This window comes from Mycteria americana, chromosome 4 (assembly GCF_035582795.1).
Source record: "Mycteria americana isolate JAX WOST 10 ecotype Jacksonville Zoo and Gardens chromosome 4, USCA_MyAme_1.0, whole genome shotgun sequence".
Classification (NCBI taxonomy): Eukaryota; Metazoa; Chordata; class Aves; order Ciconiiformes; family Ciconiidae; genus Mycteria; species Mycteria americana.
This window is the reverse complement of record NC_134368.1, coordinates 87,964,139-87,978,844: the sequence shown is the minus strand read 5'-3', so window position 1 is coordinate 87,978,844 and position 14,706 is coordinate 87,964,139. Positions and strand designations below refer to the sequence as shown.

Below are 14,706 nucleotides of genomic sequence, written 5' to 3'. Positions count from 1 at the left end.
GAAACCCTCTTCTAACCTGTAGCCTACTTGATGATCAAGAAGGCAACTCATAAAATGATAACAAAATGATAATCTGCTGTAGTTATAGAAAGGGATCTGCAAAATCAGATATTCTGGTTTTTTGTTTTTTTTTTTTTTTTTTTTTTTTTTGTTATTGCCCCTGTGCTTTTCAAACCAGGTGGGGGTAGTGAACGAGCACCACAGGGCAGATAACTAGCTGCATAATCTTGGACTCTGGAAATGATCTTTTATGGTAATAACACACATAATTTGTATGTAACTTCAGTTGTCATGGTAGCCTGGCAGTGGTGTGAGAGTGCACATGCATATGTTCTCTTTCCACAAGCAGAAAGAGTTTTATACCATCTTCACCCTCCAGAAGAGCACGCTGCCCATGCAGAGGGGATGCCAGTTCCCCTTGCTGTATGCACATAACTCACACTAATGCTGGTGGCAATTGCACACACCTGCTTGAGACCAGAGCCTGGTGAGCAGGAGCCTTGTGCAACCATGTGGCAGTAGAATTAATAGGAGCTACTCTATTTCTGTGAATCTCCTCCACACCAGGAAAGAGTCTGGCTGGTGTTTTTAAAGAGTAAATGAAAAATATTTTTAAACAATGTCAATAATGCAAAAATAAACAATGATACAGGCAATCCCTTTCCTGCAAAACTTGAAGTAGGATAACTGCAATGATGTGTAAAGTAGCCTACATGCTAGGGGGGACGGTGCATTCTGGTTAGGATTTTATTTTATGAATATGGTTTCTATCCAAGGACTACATTAGGCATCTCATTCAATATGACTCAACAACAACAAAATTTTAAATTATGGCTTTGAAAACCCCTTTACAATCCTGACAGTTATTCTTTTCCATAATCCATTTGGAGAACACATGCTGGTTTACACTGTAGTGCTCACTCTAAACCCCTGAACTGTCTGCTTGGTAAAGCCCTGAACTGCCCAGGTTGATATCCAAATACTAAGGAAGTTTATAGAGAGGAGGTGTGTGAAAAGCTTCTAGGATGTAAGACGGGAAGTCTCTTGTTGCTATTCCAGTACGTGCTGCTGCCAGATTGGAGAACACATCACATTCAAAGCATATTTTTTTTATTGAACTGAATTTGTGACTGGCCAGTGGAAGAGGCACTCTATTGATCCTCTTCAGAAGATACAATAGATTTTAGACACTAATCTGTAAACTTTTTCAAATAAACCACCAAAACACTACACCTTCTCTTACACTGAATAAAAGAAAGGTCTTCCCATTTGTTCATTGGTGTGCTGTTGAAACTTGGTATTTAAAAAAAAGAAAAAGGGTGTATGAATATTGATGATTTTGTTTCCTTCTGAGATAAGGCTAGATTTTTGCTTTTACTATTGTTAGTCAGTGCATATTTCATAGGGTAGTGTACCAACCTGACTTGAATGATGGTGGGGTTTGTGGTATATCTTACTTCAGCTCACACATGATTAATTATATTTCTTCCCCTCTGAATAAGCACTTATTGGAACAGATTCATACTTAACTCAGAGTTAGGGAAGTGCATGTCAGTATTTAGCTTGTGTTGCTTAGCTCGGTAAAATATCAGTTTTGATGAGGTAAAGATAGAAAATCATAAAAGTGGGAGGGGGGGAATCAAACATTAACAGTATAGAAAAGCTGTTTTCAAATACCACCCAATAATATATATTGTACTCTCAAGTTACCGGAACATAACTTGGTCAAAACAATTACTTCATGTACTAAAGAATCTTCCCCCCGCCCTTTTCTTTGGAAGACAATCTTCTAACTCTGTCCTGAACATCACAGATGCATGATTAAATCTGGAATGCTTTGCCTGCCATTACATATTGCCTTCCTGGGAAAGGTCCTGTCTCTGCTGCATCACTCCTGAAACCTAAAAGGCAGACGGTAGAACTGTTTCTCTCAAGTATTGTTTGTGTTGTGGTCAGTGGGGTACCAAAAGCACTCATCTGTGCTGCAGGACCCATCTAGGGAGGGATTTGGCCCTTTCCTGGGGGAAGCAATTGGACCTGGCTGGGGGAAACCTCCTGCAGGGCTGGCACAAGCAGCTGGGGTGTTAGAGCTCCCAGAAGGAAGATGCTGCAGCACCTCCAAGGTTGGTCCTGCTTGGGAGGTGCCTGGAGAGCCTAAGCTAATGAATTATGGAGAGTGTAATAAATGGTGGCATAGGCCTATCTGATTTCATTCAGAGTTCAATAATAGCCTTTAAAATAATTTTTAGACTAAATGAAGAGCTACCCTTCCCCATAGCCTCAGCCTGTCTTTGGAAAGAACATTTGCACGCAATCATTTAAAAGATCCAAAGGCTGAAACATCTAATAAGCAACTGTGAGCTTGTGCCTTCTTGCTTATTTGCTGCCAGTAAGAAAGAAGAACCTGAGATTAGGGAAAAGGCGGGTTGTGGGGGAGGAAGTCAGGGTGGCCTAAGCATGCTCACAGGCTTGGACGTGGTGATTGACTGAGGAACTGGGGCTATTCTAAGCATCTCTTGTGGAGTAAGAACATACTCTGCTACAGACTGCTGCATTGCCTGAATCTGAGGAAATCTTCAGATAAGTGAAAGATGCACAAGTATTGATCTAAGTATGATAAAACTAAGTATAAATTCCAGCAGCATCCCAAGACAGCGATGAGCCAAGTTACGCTTAAGGAAACTACAGGAAGAAAAGCCAGCCTGAGAACTGCAGGTAATGGAGGGACAGGATAAAGAACAGGGATAATTTTTATTCTCAAATTAGGCGCCACACGTATGGTACAGAAAAATTGGTAATAGAAATGTCCCGTTTCTTTAAGCCCACTGAATCTTTGACTCAGACACCAACTTAGCTCCCCAGCCAAAATTTTCACCTAATTATATAGTATCAAAATCTATATTTAGGTCTCTAAATAAAAGTGACCTGGATTTGGGAGTTAGTTCCCCCTGAAGTTTCTTTAACTCTGCAGAGAAGTCAGTGAGTACTGCAATTTACAACCCCTGAAAATTAGGCCGCTTGGCAAGACGCAAGACATTTATCTTGTGAGTAGTATAGCTTGTTTGGGTAGAACAGGAAGAAGGGAGGACAATGGCAAAAAAATAATTGATATATGATTTTTTTTTTTGGTTCTTCTCTGTCCTCCTTCCACCTCTAGGCTGCTCTCTTAAATGGCACCAGACTGTTGTTCACAGGCAAGAGAGACTGTAACTTCAAAATACAGCGTTTTCAGTCAGGTAGCTTTCCTCCTTGAGCCTTGGTAGGCCAAATGACACCTATGCACCCACCTACATCGTGTTGTCGTATGTGTGTGTGCATGTGTATATTAGCACAGCACAGTTCAGACCGCTTTATTGGTAGAGAGACAAAATTGCATGATAGCTCTGCAAATCATACTTAAAGTTTGTGGCGCTTTTGATTAAACCATCTATGTGTGTGTTTATACATATGTAGGTTGTTTATATGTGCACATGTACATACGTATATATAGTTTATGCTTCGTGTAATGTTGACAGAGAAAAAGAAATGCAGCACTGAGCAAAGCAAAAATTTTCATTAGAAGGCTATGTACTTCTTGGGGTATTTTTTTAGCTGCACAAAACCTATTTTTAAGAGCCGGTGGTGGGGGAATGATATCAGGCCTGAGCCCTGGGGTTTCCATCAAGCTATATCAGGAGTGCCTGAGGAGCCAAGCTTATGGAAAAAAAGGAAAGGCGGAATAAGATCACATAGCTTTCTCTACCCTCACTGGTTTCTTTCAGTCTCAGTTAGACAAGTCAGCGCACTCTTCTCTCATGGGGACCCAGCTTCAGATTGGGAAACAGTATGGAGCTGAAATTAATGCATTTTCCAGTAACTTGTTGCATGCAGTTGTAGTTAGGAATTAGCACAAGACGCTTTGCTCTGTTCCTCTTGAACTGCTTGTTACCTCTGAGCAAGTGGTCTTGATTTTTCTTTCTCAAACAAGATCAAAGAAAACTGATCTCCTTCCCTTCCTCCCTCCCTCCCTCCCCCCCATTAGTCAGCATGTCCAAAAAATAGCAAAAGAAGGTACCTACGGGATTCAGGAGAATGGTGAGGAAGAGTTCACCTCCTCGGATACTTTTGTCCAGCTCCTGAGGACCCCCAGGATATTCCTTGTAGAAAATAGTATGAGTGAAAAGGCCACAGGTCTGTCGAGGGAGCACCTGAGAACAAAATAACAGCACTGTTGTGACATTAACTTCTTTCTGCAAACTTACCCTGGCACAGCCACCCAAATCCCTCTAGCAACTCAAAGAAACAAAACTGCAACCCTTTCTGCCTCTGTGCTCTGGCGTGTTTGTTTATGGGCTCCTTTGTGCCTTCTGTACTCTCGTGGTAAGCAAGCACGCTCCTGCAGATGTGGAGATCTCCAGATGCCAGCTCTGAAAAGCTGCGACACACATGCGCTGAGCTTTCATGCAGACCGTTTCATTCAGCTCATACACTCATAAGCGTTTGTTTCCTGGCATTTGGAAGAGGCAGAAAACAAAAAGCCAAACCTCTCTTCCCTTAGCAAGGTTAGTTTATTAGCAGATAAATAGTGCTTCCTGGCCCTCTTCACTATCTTGGGCAATTAATCTTACTGTTCTTGAGACATTGGATTGAATTTGTATTCAGGGCTGCAGACCACAAAAACCTGTTGCTTCATAATTTCCTCAGTCCTGAAAACCATACTGAGCCCCTCATTCCTGTTCGTGAAATGTGTACGGGACTGGTGGGACTCGCGTGAGACCAGCCCGAGGTCAGCTCCCCATCCCGTCGTAAATCAAGAGGCTGCGTGTCAGAAACAAGCCAGCTAGCAGGCGTGGAAAACAAACTCATCCTGGAGAACTAGATGGTTTAGTTACGTTATTAGCTAGGTCCTATCAAAGGGCTCTGGTAAAGACAATTGTCAGGGCTTATGGGTATTGCCTAATCCGTGCAGAGACATAATTCACCTGGGGAAGGCCTTCCTCCAGTCAGTTTTTGCTTTTCCACTCAGTTAAAACAACCAATAAAACCTACATTCAGCAGAGCATTTTAATACCTGTGTAAATGCACTGCTGAATTTGAGTCTACTCCAATAGTCTGTGCAGTAACGTCTTGGTTTTGATTAAGATGTTGCTTTTGTTTTGTTTAGGGGATCACAATTTTGACTTTATATGCATAGGCAATATTCAAGTCAGCGGGGACTTTAAAGCATCCCGGGACCTGCTCTTGAAATATTTCTAACTTCACTTACGCATATTCAGTTTTTGTGTTTCACCTATCTATAGGCTTGCAGGTGGCTGGTAAACCAGGCCAAAGAATTGTATACGTTTTCCTGCCCTTCATGCAGTTGAAAAGGAACCTTCTCTCTCCTGGTACAAATGCATGGTCTGGAAGAGTTGGGCATGTGTCTGGGCCCTGGCTCTGGGAGTTTCAGAAGCAAAGCTTGGTGTGAAACCTTACCCTCAGAGAAGTGTCATACTTGCTGGAGGAGATTACTTACACCTGCTCACCTTCCCAGGTGATGGATTTCTAATCCTTTCATGCATAAAGATGAACCAGAGCTTGAAACATAGGTCTTAGGCAGTTTAATGAATTTCAAAGTATGCATTTATAACTCGGTTGATAGTTGATGGGACTACAAGAACATTTAGTTTCTGAGGATTACATTTGCAGTTGCCTGAGTTTTTGTGACTTTTTTTTTTCTTTTTTAAAACTGGCTGCATAACAACTGCACTATTTTGGCATCCTTACAAATCCTCGGTCACAGAGAATTTTAATGATTGCTGTAAAACTTGAAGCATTTGGTAAAAATAGCATACTTTTGAGTCACTTAAAGTACTATTGCTATGAAGCATGGAAATGCAGTGTACCATGATGCCATTGTGGATGAAGCCCCGTCTGTACCGTGCTGGCTTCAGGTGTGGGTATTCTTCTGTGCTGGTCACTCGGATGTGCCAGACCTTCTTCCAGGCTTCGTACAGCTGGATGTGAACCGGGTAGACCCCGGAGTGGTGCGGAGCCACTGCGTACCCCATGCCAGTCGGTATGCCGTGCTCCTGCGACACAGCAGAGGGAGGAATATATTTAGGAACGGAAAAAGAACATGTAATTATTCCAAGCTTATTTTTCCTGCAGACAGCAGCATCAGAGAAGCTGTTGTCCTTGGACAGACTTCTATCTATTTGTATGTAGCACAAGTTAAAATGGGGGGGAGATGAGGGGAACTGGAATTTCACTTTGATAACTGCGGAGTGATAAATAATCCTCTTGGATTATGTTGCGTTACTGTTATATGGAATAGATTTGCCTGCCTGTTCATTACACATTGCGTGTATTTTAATATGCATCCTACCTGTTTGGTTCTTTTTAAAGGTAATCCGGTAAGCTGATGCTGCTTATTTGCTAAGCTATCAAACAGCATTAGAGCAGTAAACAGATAGAAAAAATTGTTGCAGTGACATATGTGGGATTTTTTGTTTCCTATTTCTGGAATAAGAGCAAGATTCCTTCCTAATTTAAAAAATAAATAAATATCCTCCATAGCTTCTGAATCTGCTTATATTTTTTCCATGGTATTAAGGTAGTAGCAAAAAAAGCTGGACCCTGGACATCTTTTTCATTTCATCAGTATTTACTGAGCTCCATTTCTATGAGAAAATATGTGCATTTTCATGAATATAATCTATAGGTTATCTTGAAGATATCTTCTGATGGCACAATGAGGTAGTTAATGTGCCGGCAGAAGGAATTAAGGAAGAAGCTTATCCGTGAGCATGCTGGGCATGTTCCTTTCACTCCTGACGCTCTCCTGCCTTTGTTCTGCTCCTTATCCCTCCCATTCCCAACTTAGCGTGGGCTGTCTGAAAACCCCATCTGATGACAAGCCTGATAACCACATCTATAGCCTGGGATGTATTTAAAAGAGAGCAAATTATTTGAAGTGTAAGCTATACATGTGAAAATGAGGTAATTAGTTTCATTGGTCTGAGTGACTGTTCAGAAACGCATCCAGCGTTTATCATCAGCTACTGGCAGAAAGAAAGGCTGCGCTCTGCCTCTTCTCCTGCTGAGGCTCATTTCCAGCAGGTCCAGTAAAAGCCCTTTTCAACTCTCCCATGGCATCTCCAGGTTGCAGGGTGTCCTGCCGCTGTGGCTCTTGCCGGATCCCCTCCCGTGCTCCGCATGTTTACTGAATTTATTTTCCTCCTGGTACTACAGGATACGTCAGCTTTTTTCTGTTCATACAGAATTCATGTTCAGAGGGAAAGGGCTAAAATGTGAGATGATGATTTTTTTTTTGTCCTGCCTCTTGCCCACATTATCTAAAAAGTGTTGATTACTTTGATTCCAGGAACAGCAGGTTCTGCTGGGCATCTTCAAGTACTTTGCAAAGAACGGCTTTTGGTTCATTGACAAAAATGAAATTAAATCTGTGGGGAACGCTTGTTCGTACATCACATAATGCAACCACTTAAAATTATCCATTCTTTATGAGTAAAGATCTTAGGTTACTGACTGATCTTGAAAAAAAGAAACCCAAACTCACTATTTCATAATTTACTGAGAGCAAAATGTAATTTCTGCTTATTAATGTTGTTACCTATCTGAAAGGCATGAGTCAGTTTAAGGGTGAAATGAGGAATAGCTCTATAATGAGAAGCGTTAAATCACTCTTTTCTCTATTTTTTTTTGCCATCAACATGTATAACGGAAAAAGCTATATCTAAAAGTTTCTGAAACATCTGGCCATTTATTACTCTGAGTAGTCTATGATGCTCACGCTGTCAAATATACTGTGTTAACTTCAATATACTGTATTAACTTGAATCTACAAACCTTCACCGAGCCTGTGTTAGGGAGTATACAGACACATAAATGTAAGGCAAATGTATCCGGAGCTAGATAATGAACACTGCTCTGAATGATATGTCCAAAAGTAGGTATCTGGATGAATACATGCAAAATCCTGTTTATCTACTTACTATTTGCCACTGGTATTGCCATAGCAACAGAATGGTGAAATGGTAATCTGCCACTCACAAATAAAATAAGGCAGCTTTTCGTAAGTTCTCAATATAAAAAGCTAATTAGCCTCTGAATAAAATCTGCACACTACATAGTTCATCACACAAACACGTGTTAGTCACTCAGATACCCAATATGACTTTAAGAAACAACAACTAACAAATAATCAGATTTTCTTCGGTCAGTTCCATGTTCAGTTTACTTGGGTAAACTAAATATTGTATGTCCTCTTTTAGTGATTTCTGTTGCTCTGTTTCCTTTTTTCCTCTCATTTTGTTATTAAATTTAGTTTGAGATTGGGAACTAAGGTGTTAAAGGAGGAGTATACATTTGAATCTAATCTATGGGGCAAAATGGGAGATGCCTGTAGTGAGTATATTTTCTTATATATTCTAAGGAACAATTTCCTACAAGATTTTACTGGGTTATTTTTATATTCAAGACTTCCATTGATTTTTTCGTTTCAAAATTTGTTCAAAAACTTTATGCGTGTGTTTGTCTAGTATGGAAAACTTCTGGCCCTTTTTGGCACTAAGAACAGCAACGTTACGTTCCTTTGTATGCTTAAGCTGGGACCCCAGGGCCATTAGTTTTGGGCAGCTTAAATTTGTATTCCTGTTTTACTTGTGAGTTAAGAGACTTTCAATTCTAATTTAAATGACAGCGTAAGCTGAAGCTGCAGCAGTGGATGAGTTCAATAATAAAGGAGAATCACTGTTATAACCTGGGAGATAGGGGGAAGACGATTAGAACAGTTGTTGCATTTTTCACAGAAAATTCCCCGAGTTGTGGCTACTTCCTATGCATGGGTTTGCATCGTGGAGTGGTCTGGAGCATGCGACCTGCCTTGTTTTAAGGGCCAGACCAGACTAGAGGATGCTCTCCAGGACCACACCTCGTGTCCTCCAGGCACCAGTGAGCATGTGGTATGCGGATCAGACTACTACCAGCTCAGAATAACCCTCCCTCTGATGCCTGCACACGGCCAGCGCGTCTGGCCGGTGGCAGGCGCTTCATGTGGCAGAGCCCAGGGTGTCTCGGTCTCAGGCTCATGCTGATGCACCCAAGCCAGAGCAATGGCAACTGGAAACTCGTAGTCCTGCTGATGCATCCTGGCTCGTCTGTGCACCCTCCAAAGTTACCTTGCCCAGAGCCCATGCGTAGGACAAGTACTTTTATGGGTGATGTGATAGGCTGAAGCAATCTGCCAAGCCTGCTTATCTCTCTCAATTATCAGCTTCGTTCAAGCAAGTGAAGATTTGCTTGAAACTCCTAACCTCTTTTGACCTTCCTATTTGTACAGAAATGAGCTGTGTGTACTTATTCTGCATTTGCAAAAAATCCCTCTGCTAAAGAAAGGGCAGGTAATGCAGAATGAGCACTGCTCTCCAGAAGGAGGTATATTCTCAACAAATAAGTTTGCATTTGTATAGCAGATTTTCTGTGAGCAGATGTTAGACATCTGAATAAAAAACAGCATCTGGAAGATTGACTATTTATATTAGCGGGATCTTGTCCAACAGAAAACCCCCAGTTTTTGATTGCATCAAATATTACATGTCCTTGTTAAAATGCAGTAAGAAATAAAATTAAAGAAAACCTAAAACTGTTATAACACAACTGGCATTCTGGTTCTTAAAGATCACTGGTGATTTGTTTCACAGACACATCTAGTATTGGCCATTGTCAGAGAAAGAATAAAAAAGCAACCTTTTAATTTATTAAATCTTAGGCCCACTGTAGATCTTTTCACACAGGCAGTTGAACTGCGGCATTCCCTTTGTGTAAGGACTTTTATTAGATGAAAAAGTTAACAATATAACCTCAGATAAGTTTGCTAAACTTTTTGACTTTGTCCAACAGTAGGTGATACAGTAAATTTAGTACTTTTTAAATTTGTGAAAAGTGAAAAGATTTACATGAGCTTTGCATATTTTTAGTACTGAGATATATTTCAAATATTGCTGCACGTGAGTGAGATTTCCTATAAGAGATTATATGTTACTATGTCAGTTTAAAATACTTAGTAAAGCTTCTCTTATTTGGTAAATGAATTTGCTATTTCCTTGCTTGTCAGCACTCACAAAAATGTTGTGTTGTATTTTATCTTTTATGGGCACATGATTTTTGTTCTCAAGGTTGACATTTCTGGATAATTTTTATTGAATAAATATTTCGGCTTTCAATTACTTTTAGTTCGCTTCTAAACTTTAAAAATCTACTTAAAAGCTCTCTAGCTAGACAAGACGGTTCAACAAATGAGGTGATTGTTACTGAGATGTAGGGGCTCTGTGTGTTGGTATTTGCTGTCACTGTTGTTTTTTCATCTCCGTGGTGTGCTTCCTTGTCACGTGGCTGTACAATGTGCCAAGCAGAGAGTACAGGGGGTCTTAACGAAGCGGGTTTTCTGGTGTTGGCGTCGGATCCAGGATTGGCAGGGACACAGGAAAAGCCAGCTTTTCGCCACTTACATAGGAGTCTCCTAGATATCACCACGACTCCTGTTCTTGGCATGATTTGCACCGCAGCATACTACCAAGAGGCAGAGAAGATGTTGGGATTTAAGCTCTTAGGTTTCTGAAGATGTGAAATGAAGAAAGGCAGTCCAGCAGTGAGGAAGCTATATGTGACTAGGAAATGCGTAGACTCTGCATGCATGTGGTACCAAATAAAGCTGAGAAAGTACAGGCAGCCTCAGAGATGTGCTGTCAAAGCACACTCCTGATACAGGCAAAAGCACTAATGAAGATGGACTATTTTGGAAGGACCTTAAGGTCAGGTAGAATAAATGTCATCCTGTCTGCACAGGGCAATGTTATCCTATATATGCAGAGCATTTACAGAATATTTTTAGAGGCAATCTCTAGTGGGCATCTCTCCTTCCCAACATTAACTATAGATATTAATAATGGGACAACTTAGACTCTTTTTTCATCACATGTAGATGTGCCTTGCCTTTGATATGTGGTCACTGGTCTTCATATTCTTGGTATTTAATTGATATATTAAAAGCTCATGGTTTCTTTGTGGTTTGGGCAGCTCAAAAGTTTTAGGCAAGAGGAAGTGCTAATGTGCATCTGTAGTTGGTTTATAAACCGGAGGTTGAAGCCAAGGAGTGTTACTAGAGAGGCTCTGAATTGATTTGTTCGGTTTGCATATGTGTATCTGAATCGAATTGTTTGTTTTGTATATGTGTGTCTCTCACTTCTTTATATCAGATGACAGCTACCTTTTTACAGTTGGTGATAGTTTTTGCCCTCTCTCTCTCTCGTGCTTTGGGCACATGTGCTTACAAATGAGCACAGAAGATAACCACTGAGCAAACAAATTGAGGGACAAAAAGAGCTACAGGCTTTGGATTAAATATATTCTACTTGGTTTTGTCAGATAAGGATGTACAAAAGGAGGGAGGAAGGATATCTTGTGATTAAAGGATTGCAGTGAAAACTTGGTTCGTTTTATTTTTGGAATATATACTATCAGAGACTTCTGCTTGCTCAATTTGTTTACCTCTTTGTGTATCAATTGCATTGCCTATAAACAAGGAGAATAATACTTGAGATATATTATCAGTTTGCAAAATTTAATCCAAGGCTTAATCCATTAGTGTCTTTAAAGGATTTGGGGATCCTCTAATAGAAAAAAAACCCACAAAACATCATCAAGTCAAACCCAACTGATAATCAAAATAAATGTCATTTGCCACTTTCTTAGCCAGGCTCTGAAGCATACCATCCATATTTATGTAAATAAGACGACATTGGGATAGCAAAGTTCTGGGTAGTCTGCAACTTACTTTGCCACAGTTACAGTCTCTGGCTCTTGTTCCTCTGGGGCTGAGGAAATCGTGAGCACTTGAGAAGAGATTTGGCAGCGAGGGCTGTGGGAATGGGGCTATGAATGGGGGCAGCTGTGGGGCCCATCACTCAGGCACGCGTGGACAAGGATTTTGCCAGGCAAAACTTCCCACGCTGCCTGCCGCCTCCAGAGCAGTGGAACAATGACATTTATTAAAGATGTGAGAAAGTCTCTTCCTCTCACCAACTAAGCATGAAACAGTAGAAATGATAAATATCTTAGTGGCACATAAAATATAGTAATTCGGAAGGCTCTTGTTAAAGGCAGTCTCCTGGTTCACAAGCAATTCACATGTAAGGGATTCTTTAAAGACTGTTGATTTTACTAAGCCCCAGATACAGAGGTATACATATCTGCACTGAAATCAAGGCAGTTAGATACCTAATTAGCAATTAGTTGTATATATACGAAACTGTTTAGATATCCAATTTCTACATGTATTTTGTGCTACAGCTGTTTAAGGCAGGCTGCAATTGTAAGCCCCTGTTTTATAGAGCATTGTTATGAGGTATGGATATATCTGTGTGAAAGAGAAGAAGGTCTTTTATCTATTTGCCAGCTGTAACACCTGTATTTCTTGCCTGTGTTCAGCAGACTATGTGTACTTGAGCTGCTGCAAACCAAAGATTATGCATACAGTGTAAATACAAGAGCCAATAAAAATTATGCTTATATGCATTTATAGCTCCATGTGATAATATCCATGAAATACTGTTTCAGGTGCACTGGCTTGTGTTTATTAAGCTTGACTTTAGTCCACAATACTCGAGAGAAGGACATTCCTTTCATGAAACCTTTTCCCCCAGTGAACAACATCAATCCCAAGCCTGATACTCTCTTGCATGGAGAAACTGCTGACTGTGGTGGGATTTGGGTGCAGGGTTTCAGACAGTGTGATCTGTTTTAGCTTTCTTCTAAAATTATAAAGCCAGGAGGAGCCAACAGGTCTTACTGAACAGAATTTTTCTTGTGGTATTTGGGATCTTAAAGCAACCTTGACTGTTCTTCTCGGGTATAATGATGTGCTCTCCCATCTTGAAGACCCTGTTACCTTCTTACCCATGTTTAAAAAAATGAACAAAGAAATACCACATTAGGTGAAGAATGAATGTGATCATACTTCCAAATAATTATTGCAGGTTTCCTTGCAGAAACTGACACAAAGTGTTGTCTCTACCTGCAGCTAAAACAGGAGGTGGGGAGATATGGTCAATAAATGGGAAATGCAGGAGAAAATGGTATCAGCATCAAGCTCTGTTCCCCTGAGTATACTACTAAATAAAGATATTAGAGCACAAATAAAACATGTATAACACCAAGCAGATTTTCTATGTATTGTTCTAGATCTCTAATTTAAATTTGGATCCACAGTGTGAAATCAAAGAATAATGAAAAGGGGTTTGCTTTAACTTTGGAGGACTTATGGAAGTGCAGCTGTAGAACAGGGAGTTCCTTTCCCAAGTAAGATATGATGCTGAGGATGAGAAAGCAGGGGAGGATACAAAACTACTCTGAAGTCATGGCTGGGACCTCTCTGATAGCTATCAGGAAGGTTGTCATATCAGGAAGATAAATTTCTCCCACAGAGAGGATTTCACAGGAAGCCTTTTGAAAAGGAATGTTCTCATAAGTAAATTGTACAGCTCATATAGATTCAAGGTTAAGAGGTTGGTACAACCCCTGTCCAAATGTTAGCAGGAAATAAAACTGTAATAACAGCAGCCTTTCACTGACATCAGCTCCTTATTTATAGACACCCTAAGGAGCCTCTACCCTTCAGTGATGATAGGGACATGGGCTTTATCTTTTTGTAGTTGAAGTTGCAAACAGATTCTATTACAAGCCCTGTTTTCAGGCTATGCTATAGATTTTACTCCTAAAGGTGGTTTGACCTAGAGGACTCCATGTTTCCTGAAAATCCTAGGAGAAATTCCCCATAGGTTTAAAGACAAACGGACCATGTGTTTTTGAGATACAGATTATTTAAAAAATTACTCTTGCTTTTAAAATCTCAACTATATCTGGGTCTCTGAGCCAGGCTACACAAAAGGCATGAACAGGCCATGCCAGGAATGAAGGTTGACAGTAAAGCAGAACTGTAGAAAGGAAAAGAAGTCACCCAAAATGGCTCTGTACTAACACCCTGCCAAGCAGGAGATGCGAAGGGATGAAGTCTGGCAAGAAGAGTAAACAGTTAAGCCATTTTTAATGAATTTTCTTTAAAGGTTGTTAGGAAAATATTTTTGTAAACAAGGGAATAATTTGCGTCCAAGTACTTGTTCAGGCATCTGCCTCTGCTGGTTTCCTGATGCGCCTTGGCTCATGTGAGGGATGGGAGGAAGGGGCGGCTGCTGGCTGGCCTTTCTGAGCTGCGACGGGCTGAGACTTGTGTTCCCTGAGCAGCAGAGAAAGCCCCACTGTGTCACTCTGCTCTTTTGAGTGGCTCTGGTTGCTTGGTATTTCTACACCTTGTCAAAGACCACACAGTGTCTTTTCCAAAGCAAGCATTTATAGATTTCAGGTTTTCTTTGTCATGCTAAATAAGCAAGCAGAATTACCCTGAGAGGACTCTAAATGGTTTCCACTTGGCCTTGGAGTACAAGTACTCTGAGCTCTGGGCAATGCTAGGAGGATAGCTCTTGTAAGTTAACAACACAAATGAGCAAAAATTCAACATCATTATCTATAAATATTAGCAACAGGTTAGCTATGTAAAAGGCATAGTTTCAAGCAGGTAATCTAAAAAAAGCACAATGAAATCCAGCAGCTTCACTTATTTGCTTCATTAGCTTCAAGATTTCTCACAAACCATATACATTTAGGGTTCAC

General features: G+C 40.6%; 1 protein-coding gene across 2 annotated transcripts in view; it reads right to left on the bottom strand.

Moving 5' to 3' along the window:
- LOC142409538 (bifunctional heparan sulfate N-deacetylase/N-sulfotransferase 4-like) overlaps positions 1-14,706 on the bottom strand; it is an 89,141-nt gene that overhangs the window by 37,794 nt on the left and 36,641 nt on the right. For both annotated transcript variants that reach the window (XM_075501193.1, XM_075501194.1), the window contains exons 4-5: positions 5,865-6,050; positions 4,059-4,187 (exon numbers count right to left, since the gene is read on the bottom strand). In XM_075501193.1, coding sequence (XP_075357308.1) covers positions 4,059-4,187; positions 5,865-6,050 — 315 coding nt within the window. The remainder of the gene's footprint in view (positions 1-4,058; positions 4,188-5,864; positions 6,051-14,706) is intronic.